Below are 15283 nucleotides of genomic sequence, written 5' to 3'. Positions count from 1 at the left end.
TTCCTCAGTATAAAAGGGTACTGTGTGTTGTGATGTGATTTGGATTTTTAACGTAGCTTTAACAATTTTCCAGTCATATCGCTGCGATGTCTGCAATGTGGCAGTTTATAGTGATGTCTAGCACTGGGGCATCATGCCGCAGGCATGTAGCATGATGTCCCACCCAGTCACATTATCCTGACACCGGGCCGACCAGTCCTAACACTAACCTCTTAATGCTGAGCGCCAAGCGAAGCATAAAAGGGTACTCGAATGTTCGTAACATAATATAAATCAATATAACGAAATGTCGTTTACCCTGAATATGATGTTGACTGCTTTGTAACCCACTTTCTCCCTCTATAATTAGTAGGTTAAATAATGTGTCTCATTCAGTAGCTGAATGTTTGCTCACCGGTGTATTGTTTAGTAAACCTTAAGAACAGGCTTTTTGATGGTAAATGTGTTTTGCATCCTATGTTAATATCCAAGGACAATTCTTAGCAGTGTGTGGACACCAGGTGAACATTGGAACCACGTCGAACAAACCTGTCACACTGATTACTTCAAGAGAATATGTTATAAAGACATGCCGAGTCTTAATCGTTTTGAAGTTTATCTACCAATTAACTTGCTTATCTTATAAATTAATTTATCAAATACAGATTTATTAATCGAGGACAAAACAAAATATTTGAATGTTTATTGCATTTATTTTGACTTTCTCACTGCGGCATGTAGCCATTAAGTACGGGTTGCACATTTTTTTAAATAAAGGTAGATTCAGTTGGTTACGTCTATTTAGATTAACATAATGTCATTATTACCAAGTTCATAAAATATGTCTTACGGTATAGCTGGGAGCCCATTGATTATTGTGTCCACGAACATAAACTCAAGCTCGCTGCAAATACAGAATTATAACTGCATTACATGGTAAATTATATCAAATAAGAATGTTATCAAACAACGCTTTCACTTGAATAGAGCATACTATTTTTCACATGCAATGACACTGAAAATGGTTTCCTTTGAAAGTAAACAAAACTTAATACAATACATAATTTGTATATAAAAATTATTTAAATACAATGTATCTTGAACGATTACATACTATATTTGTTCACAATATATTTAATTATCATTCTGTAAGTGCATGGATGGATGAAGGGATCCTATGGTGAGGCAACTTTGTTATTTAATTTGTATAGCTCTGCTAATTCTTAATTTGGATGTATTTACCGGAAAGAGGAGAAGGTTAAAATGCAAAGAAGCAAACCGAATAATGGATTATAAGGATGTGTATCAATAGATTTATATTGCAACATACGAGGAGCCAATGTGGCCTCATTAAAAGACTGGCAAGTAATTGTGTCAGCTAAAGGAATAGTTTCTTAATCAGCATCTTTCTGAAGAACTATTTTTGCCATAAATCGGTACGCAAGCAGAGTATATAAATCAGGGGTTTCATAGAATACACATATTTTTCAACCTGTAGTAATTAGAAATGACATGAACTTTTCTCGTGCAATAAATGCAGGTAGGAGGGGATAATAAATTCTGGCGAGACTTATCAGAGGTTTGATGTTTTAATGCTGTGCCAGATTGAAATGCGGAAGTAATCCAATGCGACTGATGTATCTTTTTCACAAACTCTGCTGTGAAGAAATCTTACTATCAAAGCAAGCTTGAGCCAATGAATATTCAACGGCTTTAACAGCAATATTTCCACAGATTCAATCTTTTACTCATCAATATAGGTTTCGACATCGTTATGAACGCATTTATTAATCCATTCAATTAAAATAGATGTCTGAGGTTGTCGTACCACCTATCAAATATTTGTCCATTTTATATTGCGAATTCTACATGGGCTTGTCCAGTTTCTATCCTACAATTCATAAACCCTTGTTGATATGCCTCAAGAACCAACCCATCCCCATCGAAGATAAATGCCTTGACCACGTCATAATCAGTACTTCGTCGTATCGACAGTGAAGTGTACACTTTACGTGCATTTTCAATAAGTACCCATTGTAGTAATAAAGTCCAGTGCTTTACTAACCATTTCAATTTAACAGCAAATTTCTCAGAAAGAAGGAAATATTGATCTACTTATTTTTCGTTACACTCAATCATTTTCAAAATTTCTGACACTTCCTGCATATGATTTGAAGAAAAAAACCACAACAAATTAGATAACTTGTTGTTTTCACTGAAGATTTCTTAAATATGTGAAATTGACATATTACTAGCGGCAAAGAAAATTTCAAAACAAATTCAATGAAATTTTTTTTAAGCCATTTTGAAATTACTGAAATATTTTTACAAACATTCGTATCCAGTCCGAGCCACAATTTGTGTTTCGATTATATGCGCTTAAACTCAATAGCATAAAAGCTATTTGATGGATTAAATTTTTTGTTAATTATGCAAGATATAAATCTCATATAATAGCATACATGCGGAAAGACACAACAAATAAAATAACAGCAGCTGACCGACCATTCTACTAATTAACAAAGACTAGAACTCAAATAAAAGAACGTAAAGACAGGCACATAGATTGTTCGTCGATGGAACCGTTAGTACAATTTCCTACAGACTTAAACAGAAGCTTAATAAACTCAAATAACCCTGAAGCCAAATTTAGGTCGGTCATGTGCGTCACGAAATTGTGTGAATCCCTTAGTTATTTATTAAATACATGTACTCGTGTTTCGTTCTGTGTGTGTGTGTGTGTGTGTGTGTGTACAATGATACACGAGGATGATTTAAGTGTATTGTACAGTATTTCGAAACTGAGCTCGGTTCATCCTATGCCGCACGAGCGAAGTGCTTTCGATAGGAAAAACAGATATTTATCAAGCGCACAGATTATGTTGGGCTACATTATCTGTATATATATATATATATATATATATATATATATATATATATATATATATATATATATATATATATATATATACTTCACCATTGACGGAAAACATTAAACTACGGAAACATCTTCTCAGGGGGCAATCTATTTAAGGACTTGCATATATCCAGCTCCTATGGTATGTGAGTTATTAATTCTTTTTTATGTATATTATACGTTATAACTATTGCACTGCCACGTTTATTTTTGGATTGCGTTGTATAATGTAAAAACTTTCTATTCTTGCTCGTGACTTAACAGGAGATATATATTACCAATAAAGTCGCATTGTATTAAGAAACATTTAGTTTCATAGCATTTTTATCGGACACAGGTAGGTTCCTCTCCGAACCTGTGTATTGCTTTGTAATGTTGTATAGCTTACCGCATATAACGTCGTTCATTATTATCATATATGCCCGTGTCATTATTAGTACACGGTGTTAGATCTACTTTCAGCTGATCAGAGCTGACGGGGTAGCCGCTGTGGAGCTGACCATAAAGCTGACCATAACAGCTGTAGAGCTGATCATAAAGCTGACCATAGCAACCATAGAGGTGACGATGGAGCTGACGACATAGCTAGTTGGATATCAACCGTATAAATGATTCAACGGTATTTTGCTGGTAGAGTAGCGGGTGATCAGACGTTGCTGACCGATTGGTGGGCGCTGATTACTTGATTGACTAATTGATTGATTGGTGGTCGGTAATTACCTGTAAAACTGACTCCTTGATTGACAAGTGTGACTGGTAGTTACGAATTCTAGTGACGGAGTGTTTTGTGTAACCCCATACATGTATTATTTTAGCCGTGGGCTAATTTTATGGTTCGTTATATCCAGTGTTTTGTGGGACTGTATAGATATATTGCATGATATCTCTATTTTTTATATCATTTTACTATTTGAGTAAAGTCCATCATTTTTCACTATTTGAGTGTATACGTCATTTTTAATATACGAGTAAAGCACATAATGTTTACTATTTGAGTAAAAGACATAATTCTTTCGGTCGTGTGAAATTACTACGAATTATTAACCTTTTTCCTTGTGCTATGTGAGGTCATTTACTTGTATTCACATTCATGTGACATTATTCGGTTCGTGCAGATATTGTTAATTTGTGCAATACTTGGATCTTATACATGCACGTATTAATCGTACTTTTTTAATTTGAGTCATTCATCAATAAACGTTGTATTTGTATCAACCATTATTAGTGTTTCGTTATAAATCCGACCCAAATCCGGTTATCATGTTACAATGTGGAACCATCGGGATGGCAAAATCACCACGAAAAGTCATTGTGAGGTAAAGCCACTGAGAAGAAATACAAAAAACTGGAGATGTGATGAAATGAGCACAAACGCAATAGAAATAGCCTTAACACATGTTGATACTACTACTACTGCCTACTACTACTACTACCACTATTACTACTACTGCTATTATTAGTATTATTTTTACTACTGCTATTACTACTACTATTACTAATAAAATTACTATTACTATTGCCATTATTACTAATATTACTACTACTATTACTACTACTATTAGTACTATTATTACTACTACTATTACTACTACTACTATTACTTCTACTAATATTACTTCTACTACTATTACTACTACTGTTACTGTTACTACTACTCCTACTACTACTCCTACTACTACTACTACTACTAATAATAATAATAATAATATGAAATCTATATCAGAAGCATTAAATAACATACTTGAACGTTCATGAAAATGTCGCTGTAAACTTTCTGGCGAGATTTCTGCTACCCAAAGTACCATCAGTTACAACATTTAAATATCCTCTGAATGGTATGGAACGCCTGATGATTTACAGCATTGTTATACTCAGCTCGCTTTGTTTCTTCTTTTTGGTAAACAAATCAAGTTTTTATATTGATTGTCTATATGATTTATTGATGAGTACAACTTGTTTTAATATGAATGCAAACTTTGTTTGGTTCTTGTTGCGAATATTTAAATGTTTTCCCCACAATTCATATAAAGCAGAACTTTATCCATGAAAAATAAACTTTCAACCCGTTTTTATTTTCTAAGGAAGTATGTATTTAGGTTGCAACTCTCAACTTTCGGAGAAATGCTACTTGTTGCTATTATATTTTTAATATTTTTAACCACATAGATGTCAATACGGATTTAGTTAATTAAGGAATGTACAAGTCCCGAGAGTAACAGAGTGTATGTACAATCGGACTAAATCCCGACATTGTATACCACACTAACATTATCACGTCCTATTAAAACAAAAAAGAACGCTGCTTCGAAGAGGAAGACACTGTCAGCGATCATAAAATATTCTTACACAAATACCTTCAGAACATTCTGCTATAATGATGCAGGTATCCCCATGAAAACAACACGAGACGCACACATTTAGCTTAAATTGCTTTGCACACTGCAAATAATTATCTCGTTTATGTGTCAACAAAAATACCATATTTGTAATACTATCGAATCAACATATATTGTTTATACCCCTCTTCCATATGAAATCCTTCGTGTTCAGTCATCAGTGTGTTAGTAGGGTTGAGAGCATTTGATTCATCTTCTCTGTAACAAAATGTAAACACTTGTAATATAGAGGGCATGCGATAATAACTTCAGATTATGTTTAAACATGGTATTGTTTTATTTCAAGCAGATTTTAACAATTCAAGTGATGTATTTTAATTGCATGTCAAAACTATGTCTATATCAGTATGTACAGCAGATCCTAGCTACAGCTAATACTGAAGATTGGACATTGTGTTGCTTTTGATATTTTTTATATTCGTTATATATATTGTGTGGAAATAACGATAACTCTAACACAACACGACCTCCTCATAATTTTATTCGGCTGAATTTAAACAACGAGTATATGTTTTATGATAAAACGGAGCACATTATATATGAAATGACTAACGTAGCTCGAACGGTGCAACACGCCGCTCGAGAAGCAAGTTTTATTATCACGCGTATCATTCGCATGTTGAACAGTGAGAAAGGCATTCGCTGACGGCTTTTGTGTTTATTATTCAGCAGATAATAAAATTTGAGAAGAAAGTAAAACAAAAAAGAGCTTGAAGACTAATTTTGCATTTGCACTATCTTTAAACGAATATCAAATAGCATTTTATATAATCTATGCAGTACATTCATACGAAGTTTTCAAGAATAAGAACATGCATCTGAGGATAACTGCTGTAGCATTATGGATTGTTGTATGTGTTTCACTTGTGAATTACTCTAATGTATGCAGTGTATAACGAGCATAGTCAATGCGGTTCTTCCATTAGCTCGTTGTTTTAATTTTCAATTTGGCTTTTTAATATTGCAATGCAGTTAACACAAAGTATGGACAAGGCTTATACTAAAATTTGATAATTTCATCCCTTCGTCGAGCCTTCATGTAACTACCATTACGACATGTTGATGTAAGGAATCAAATATAACGGGTTACAAATGAATCGTCTAAATCCCAGGTCATGATAAAGGTCTCACAAAAATTTGAGAGAAATCAAACTTAACTCCATTTGCATCTACTGGCCAGTCTATATACAGTATATACCGCCATAACATTACAGGTTGTTTACATAAATTGACTTAACTCATATCAGATTTGTAATATTGTCTCAGGAATTAAAATTTAAAAAAATATGCAATGTGTAGAACACATTCACATACAGCAAATGAAAAATTAAGTAATCGGATTTATTTCCTCTGAATATGATATTCAGTCATCTTCACACAAGCATTTCACTATACTGAGTTCATTCCGTTTATCTCTTTGGGTTGAATGGTTTTGTTTTGCTTTTGCTTGCAGAACACACAAAATGTTAATACGGACCACACCACTAAAATACGAATCGAGATAGACCGATATGGAGTTTATTGTCATATGTTCTGAAATGAAATGCCTTCAGATATTTTGGGAAGTAAATTAATAGGAATATTTTCCAACATTACAAGTTGTTAAGTACACCAAATATATACTATATGTGTTTTTAACAGTGTGAAAAGTTTATCATGGACCTAGCTGACTTCTCTATTGAAAGTATGTTGTAACATAAAACATAAATCACTTTGAAATAAAATGGGTACTATTTTAACATGAATAATAACATCTTCAATATAGGTTCATCTTGTTAAAACAAGTTAATTTTTGTAATTGAGATAAATGTGAGATCATATCAAACGAATTTAGCCACTGTGTCCACTTGTTTAAAACAACCTATGATCATTCTGAAAGCGCATTATTATTCGATCGATTTAAACACACATTCATCCATGTCAAACACATTAATAATTTCCGTTATCTGAACTTGTTATGAGTTAAAATAGAAATATATGTGGTCTTAACGTAAGTAATAGTAAAGAGTGAGAAGCACAATGCTTTGTAAATATGAAAAATGATATAACGGTATTGCGAATTAAAACCCTGAAAATCATAGCAAATTATTATACACAGAGACTATATGTCAGCTATGTGTTAGTTGTTTACACATTGTTTTGAAAAGTTCAATTTTTCAGGTCAAGTAAAACATGAACTTGATCTTAGACAAGAGGAAGTATAATATACAATGTTACATTATCAATAGCATATATAAAAATACCAAAAATAAAAAACTGACAAAGATACAAATTAAACATGCACTAACTCGAAATCGAAGATTATCACAAAAATGAGTCTAAAACAAGATAAAAATATAAACTACATAGAGTATGTGTGCTTATTTACATCTGTATTTATATATACTGTGTGCATGCATGTATGCATGTCAAAAAGGTTGGATGTATCTTTGAATCATACATGTGTCTGTATGATTGTTGTGTGTGTGGGTGTGGGTGTTAGATTGAAGTTGAATTGAATAAAGAAAGAATAGCCCTTGAAGTCGATAGACGATTTTAAATGAAGTCTGCATGATTTGTGATAGTTGTAAATCTGTTTAGCATGTTTTTGGTATTGAGATAAAGATGACATTTTCGGACCTATAATACACCTTGAAATCTACATTTTTCAACAGATTAAACAGTGAAACATTTATAGTGCAAACTATCAACCATGCCTGTCAAGGACAAGCTTTGAACTTTTGTGATGCGTCAAAATATATAACAAATGATATATTCCTTATCATACAGATTTCGTATGCGAATTTCATTAACACTGCGTGCAATTCTTTTTCAATTTATCCACGCAACGAGCAACAATTAATCGTATATTTTTTCTTTTCGCCCCGTGGTGAAAGCCTGTTAATCAGGAGGCAATTAAGACATGGACTCCAGTAACAAACCGATTGCTTTCTGGTACCTGGGAACAATTATCAGTTTATATTCCTGTAGCTACACACCTTCTTCGCTTTTACCTATTTCATATTAGCGTTTTAATTGGCAGGGAGCATATAACTTATACTGAGGACAGTTATAAAAAAGATGCAAATGTATGTGCAAATAAACTTACACATCAAGGTTGTTATCAAATTGTGTATATTGTACGTCGTCACTCATTCATTCGCTTGACTGAACCAAAACGTACTAAATCGTAACTATTCAATCTGAAAGAGTATACATTCCAGTTAGACATGTTATAGGTCACTTTCAATGTGTTAACAGAAAACATATTGTGCATCGAAAGAAACAATCATCATAACGTATGTCTTCTAATAGTTTGCCCTACTCATAGTGTGTCATATAACAATGGAGTTCGTTATGAATTCAGTATATTACTTTAAAGGTTTTCAGATTGCTTATTATTTGTGCAGCTTGGTTAGCATGGCCAATATACAAGGATCATTTTAGCTTAGTGTATTGCTTTCTTGTCATTAGCGGCGGTGCAAATTGCCGGTCAACGTGGCTATGTGGTTTCGTTCGGCCTATTTTACGTAACTTAAAAAAAGAAGAAACGATAACGGAGCCAGAAGACAGCTCCTGTATGCATCTTCATACGTTACCTGTGCGCCAGTATGCTTTCCGTTGAGGGTAAGGGTAATCACAACGTTTTCGTGACATTAACTCAATGGTTAACATTATCAAATGAGCTTGTATATTCAATGGTAAGACTTCACAGACGTTAACCGAACCTGGTCAAAAGGTATCACTGCAGTTTACATATATTCCTTGCAACCGTCCATTGTAGTGAAGCTGATCTCAAACATTTATATGAAATGTAGCCTTAAACAAAGGGTATATTCTCCAATAAATTTATTGTTAATAGGCACACGTTAATCAAACTGAATAAACAGATAGTTAATTAATACATGTAACTACCATGTTACATATGATGCTACAAACCCCTCATCATATATCATCAGCAACTCTGTCTAATGAATTAAACAGACACAACATATATATATATATATATATATATATATATATATATATATATATTAACGTATAAAGTATTTCTTGCTAACAAAACCATAAATTGGAATTCACCTGCTTTTATAAGAAAGGTTGCAAAAACATCATTAAGGTCAGTCGCGGAAAATTCAATTCCTGAACTTCGCAATTCATTGGCAGTTTTCAATATTAAGTTGCTAGCCCATACGACAGAATATATGCACGCCGCTAACTGCAATGGTTAGACAGGCATTAGTTAATTGTTAACAATCCATTAGGTAACATTTTCATCTACAAATTATGTTGTGCCTATCATCCATATAAGGAACAGAGAGAAAGGCAAATGGTGAAAGGCACGATTGTACCTCGGAAATTCATATTTGAGCTAGCAATCAGTTTTATTTTATAGCAATATGCATTAATTTGCTTTTCAACCCATATGCTATCATACATTTGAAACAATCATACGAGATTGGCCATTTATTATCCATCGGTAAGGTGGGGTGGGGGTGGGCGATGACTTTATCAAACTAAGCAAGATATTTTCTTCCTCTCAGGATCAGTTGTTACTGTTTTACAATCGTACCAAACAAAATCCTAGGCTTCCAAACTGCCCCCAACTCATGGGACATTAAATTGCGGGTGCCAGACACAAAATAATTTCAGAAGATAAGTCTTTACTCTAAGCTTTCTTCTACGTATGCAACATGTTTTCTTCATTGTTTGCTCAAATTTCGGATATAACCTTTTCTAAGCATTTGCTTTTAACAAGCAGCTATATAAGGCAGATAGCCGATAATAAACTGCTAGAGAAATTCTTTCCATAAATAAAAAAGTTTTCTGTTTGTTTCTTCGGGCATTTTATAATTTTGCAAATATCTATGTATCTGGAACTATTATTTTGGGCGTAAGAAACATATAACTCATATACTCTCAGTGTCAGAATGGCTAGCTAATCATATCGTTGCAAATCAAAATGTCTTCAATTTCGTAAAAATGTCTCAATTCTGTACTGTAGTAAACACTGCCATTGCGAGTTTTACTATATTGAATCGAGTTAATCAGTTTTTATCCTGTAAAATGTATTAGAAATTTAAATAGCATGCTCTCATTATGAACTCGAGAGTGTTATTTTGGGGCACGAATCTATGGGTATGACTGATGTGGAACAGGGCATGGTATATGTGTGAGGAAATAGAGATATTTTAAAACTCCCTAAGCATTGGTACATATGCTCAGAATGATACAGAAATCTGTTGATGAACTAGGTCATGTAGCATTTGACTGAAAATGTTCGTTACAACTCTTTAAGTTGTGTTCACTAATATATTATGACCAAATTTAATTTGCGGTCTTTGATCATGTGTAAGTATAATACGTGCATCTAGAATGCTGTATTGTCTTAAATATATGATAGCTGTCCTAAATTCAATGCAGGTTTTAGGTTTAACAGTTGACGGCTCTATCACACGTTGTCAGATCAGGACTATGCCCCTCGTAGTTGTATGAACATTATACTCAAAGAGTCATGATTGGCAAGTGTTGTTTTTAAGTAAACATCATTTTGCTATCTTCAAACATACATGAAGCTTTATTTCCTGCCTCAAAGTGCATGGATAACTCTATATGTGGTTAAATGATCTTGACATATCTTAGGTCTAAGGTATAATGTTTGGTGATAGAAATATTAGTAAATACATTTATCTCTGATGGTACTTTTACATATTAAAACACATAGATTGCAAACAAAATTGAACTGGTTTAGGGGATATGTATTTATTAATAATCGGCACTCATGGTCCTCAAGATTATAAAATCATAATATGATTTTTCTACTGATGCTGAAAATATGGCGTAATTTGCCTATATACAGGTTTTACATAATCCCTTTGATGCACCTATATTGCATATGAAGTTCATCATATTTGTAGGTTTTGTAAACAAATAACAGAATCGTTGTTTGTATTCAAATTCTGAATATTAGTGAATTATATTGGCTGCTAAATAATTGTGTTCCCTTTTAAATTTTTCATTTGTCGCATCAAAAATTTGTCTCCTAATTCTTGATCTATGATTTGTCAGAGGTTAATGTTCCCTTAAGGTCCAACTATGATTATGATTGCCATGGTCCACATTTGTTTTTCAACACAAATTTGTACAGTAGTTTTAAATTCATCCTACGTTACTGAAAACCAAGTGAATCAATGACCTGACCCTGCACTTGCAACACTCGTGCATCAGTTGACCAACAACTGTTGCTTCATATCATACATCAACGTATTAGAGGTAAGATAGTATACTACTGAATGGGTCTGCTTCAGAGTCAGCGTTTAAACCATAAAAGCTTATAAGTATATTTAACCTCATTAAATGTCAAACATTATTTCTTCCTAGGTCTTGCGCAGTGATTCAGGATCAATTTCACGGCAACTACATGCACGTACAATAGCTGTAAATCCTTGGTTAAGTGTTTGCGTGTTGTTCTGGATTTTCCTGACTCTCTAGAAACTGTTGCTACTGGTAAACGTTTGATACTATCATGCAAATCACGCGATAGCAGTCAATAGGTCAGCAGCATGTTCTCTAGAACAGACTGACACTATCGTTGCGGGCAGATGGAAGACTGAAACAGTAGACAAAGTTCCAACTGAAGAGACTGACCCCTGTCGTATCGGGCGAGAATGTTTATGGAATCATTTTCACACTATATTGTGTTTGCTAAGGTACATTCGTTACTTCGCCCATTTTCCATAGAAATAAGTTCAGTTTTCACTCAGTTCATTGATAACATGAACGTCATTTACAACAAAGGCTGTTTTTGTTGCTGTTGTTGTTTTAAAGCCATTTTCTAGCAAATGATATGCTATGTATGGCGCCCATTATAACTGGTGAAGAAGAAGGCAGGAAAATCCAAGAAAGAACCACCAACACAAGGGAAGCTACTGGCAAGCTTTCTCACATGCGCACATTTTCTGAGCCCGAGAGTCGAACCCAGAGGAACATAGTTGAGATGGTAGTGATAAGTAAATGCCAACACTTGAGACTACTCGGTCACCTTTGGCGTCACCAGTTGTGGGGTTATGGTTATATTTATTATAGTGTTTTTTCCTAGAATCATTACGGGACAGTTAGAATATTGTATGCTGGATATAACCAAAAGGGAAGAAGGGGTGAACCAATGTCACAGTTTCATTGGGTTGTATGAACTGTACCTTGTACCATGAATTCAATCTACACCGATTGAGTTGGGGCGGGCTATCATAGGTGTCAGAAATGTTCATAAATTTGTGTAGATGGCAACGAAAGTTTATAGTTTTATGTGCGGTAGAGTGGGAGAGGTGGTCCAAAACAAAATCAAGAATTAAATGGTTTTGATGACTTCCGTCTTAGTTTTGTTGTTTGGGTATAACTATTAATATACTTTCTTGCCATACGGATGAGTTTCATACTGATATAGATCATTTTTGTTGGACATGGGCGTGGCAACTAAACAAAACATGTCATTATTTTATCCCAATCAGTTGTTACGAATATATCCGCCCATAACACCTATTAATATCTTTCTTACACATCTCCATCTCGTATATATGTCTCTCTCTCTCTCTCACACACACACACACGCACGCACACACACACACACACACACACACACACAGACACAGACACACATACACTCACACACACATACGAGCGAATACACAATGTCCTTCCGTTTCACACTTTATGGATTAAAATGGTTCATAATATTAACATTAGCTAAAGAAAATATTTATGAAGCAGTAGAAGGTAACGTCCTCAGTATAGACCGAAGTGACTGTGCTTTTGAATATTGTGTGGATATGATGATATTAACTGGGTATATAATACTTGATATTATCTTATAGCCCTCTATGGGGTATGTATCAATTATCATTTCATCATGCTCCCTCTACTGAGTATATACTAATTGCCATTATCATGTTGCCCTCGTGGGGTATATACTTATTATGACTGTATCATGCTACCCTCTACTGGGCATTGCGTGGAGTGATTCGCTGAATAATCCGCCTAACTGACGTTGTTAAGTATATACAGGGTGATGTTAAGCTCAAGAATTAGCCAATACGTATGCTGCAGCGTAACATGATGTTCGCAGCTGGTCTGTTATGACGCAACGGCCAGAAAAGGCGTGTCACATGATAATAATTTGTACATATCCTCAAATCAGTCACACGACTACTTAGAAAAAAGATCTGTGCTAAAATATTGTTGTATCAACTATAATATTGTAGAATTCAATTTTATATACAATATCATATTTAACAAATGTGGAGACAGAATAAATAAATAATAGTGTTTTTCTGCTGCATATTGTGTTTTCGTCTTTTTTACATGCGACTCGCAAGTGCCCAATTAAATAAATTTCCGGCAGCCGGATGATTTCCATGAAAGAATAAGATAGTGTTTTTGTCCGACCTGAGCAAAGCGCATGAATACATTCATGCTTATATATATATATATATATATATATATATATATATATATATATATATATATATATATATATATACTATCTTTTAGTATGCTTATATGAATCTGAAGTTACTAAATCACTTAATTATAATTGCCACATTTGAGTATATTTCATTAGATATCGAAGTGATGGAGTTTGGTTAACTTATCTACTTCCTGGTTATGTTGGCTTTGTTTATATAAACCACCTCACCCCACCTAATTATATGGCGTTCTATGCTTCATTATTTATCAACTTCCTACTGGATCATTATTATAGATAATACATGTACAATATTGTGTTTAAGACTTATCACGAATACGTCATCCTAACTTTACCTTTAGCGTTATGATTCTCTGTGTCCGAACACTGGCAGTGGCTACGTTGTGTCTCTTTCTGAAACAGACTACCTAGGCCTACTAAGAATTATATTTATATATCCAGTTCAAACTGCCGATTCAGTTTACTTCCTCGTTGGCTATTGTAAGCCTGTGGTTATAACATCGATCCAGTCTGACCTAGATTTTTATCACAAAAGATCAAAAAGTACGACCTATTTTGCTTTGCCAGCCATGCCTGCTTGATACGGTGACTTAATTGATGACACATGTACATTGTATACATGTATTAAAGTCCTGAATTAATAATATACATTGCCACTCATCAACAATACAACACTATTTACACAGAGACATTGCTGACTGCTGCATATAAAAATGCATACATCTTCAAACTTTATGTATATATTGATATCCATGGACGGATCCAGACATGCCATTTAATATCGGATGTTTCAAAAGGGTTGGGACGGATTCGCAGACCCAAGGTAACGAAGCCACCAAAAATGTCTGCATTTTAAGCATTTCATGGGCATAATTCTAGCCATCTAAATGTAAAAACATAAGTATTGTAGAATACGTTCCGGATGTTTCGAGCTTTTATAATGGGGCGGTTTGTGGGGTGAGCACATCCGCCTATCCCGCCAACACGTTTGTGCTTGATCCGCTCTTGATAACATAATCTACTATTATAGACTAAATACTTCATAAGTAGATATATTAATGTTGATGTCGATACATTACCATCACAGTCGCTGGCGACATTACTGATCAGGTAAAACAATACACGAATCCTTAGGAAACAAATATTTGGCTTTGAACCATTGTCTGAAATCAAATTAAGTGCGCATGTTAGACTTCATCGGCATACGACTGTACATTTGTTTTGTATGTATATATTTATTTTTGTTGTCGATGTTGTTGTTTGTTTTTTATTTTGTGTTCTATTTTGGTTTAATTAAAAGGAGCCGCATAACAATATCGATACTTTTTTAAATATGATCTTCAACACTAACTTTGTGTAACCAGCTTTGTGCTATCGGCTGTTGGAAACGATTGCCACACGGTAAACTATCCGTTTTGCCCCTACATTACTCAAACAACTGTAATGATCAGTTCGATAAACGTTCTGTCCATTCAGTAATGCATTACGCTAAGTAAAAAGTAGGACCAGATAGCCCTTGAAAGTATCTAG

At 34.1% G+C, this 15283-nt stretch overlaps 1 protein-coding gene across 7 annotated transcripts in view; it reads right to left on the bottom strand.

The window, feature by feature from the left end:
• Positions 1–14256, bottom strand: part of LOC149772734 (uncharacterized) — an 88170-nt gene extending 73914 nt beyond the window's left edge. The window contains exons 1-4 of one of the 7 annotated variants that reach the window (XM_089947427.1): positions 14089–14253; positions 8381–8474; positions 5416–5490; positions 830–883 (exon numbers count right to left, since the gene is read on the bottom strand). In XM_089947427.1, coding sequence (XP_089803553.1) covers positions 830–883; positions 5416–5490; positions 8381–8427 — 176 coding nt within the window. In that variant the 5' untranslated portion in view covers positions 8428–8474; positions 14089–14253. Of the gene's footprint in view, positions 1–829; positions 884–5415; positions 5491–8380; positions 8475–14088 lie in introns of all 7 variants that reach the window. The other 6 variants (XM_089947425.1, XM_089947430.1, XM_089947424.1 and 3 more) reach the window with 6 other exon arrangements.
• Positions 14257–15283: the final 1027 nt, after the last annotated feature.

This window comes from Sinohyriopsis cumingii, unplaced genomic scaffold (assembly GCF_028554795.1).
Source record: "Sinohyriopsis cumingii isolate HCF-2022 unplaced genomic scaffold, ASM2855479v2 utg001182l, whole genome shotgun sequence".
NCBI classification, from domain to species: domain Eukaryota; kingdom Metazoa; phylum Mollusca; class Bivalvia; order Unionida; family Unionidae; genus Sinohyriopsis; species Sinohyriopsis cumingii.
This window is presented reverse-complemented; position numbering and strand designations above follow the sequence as displayed.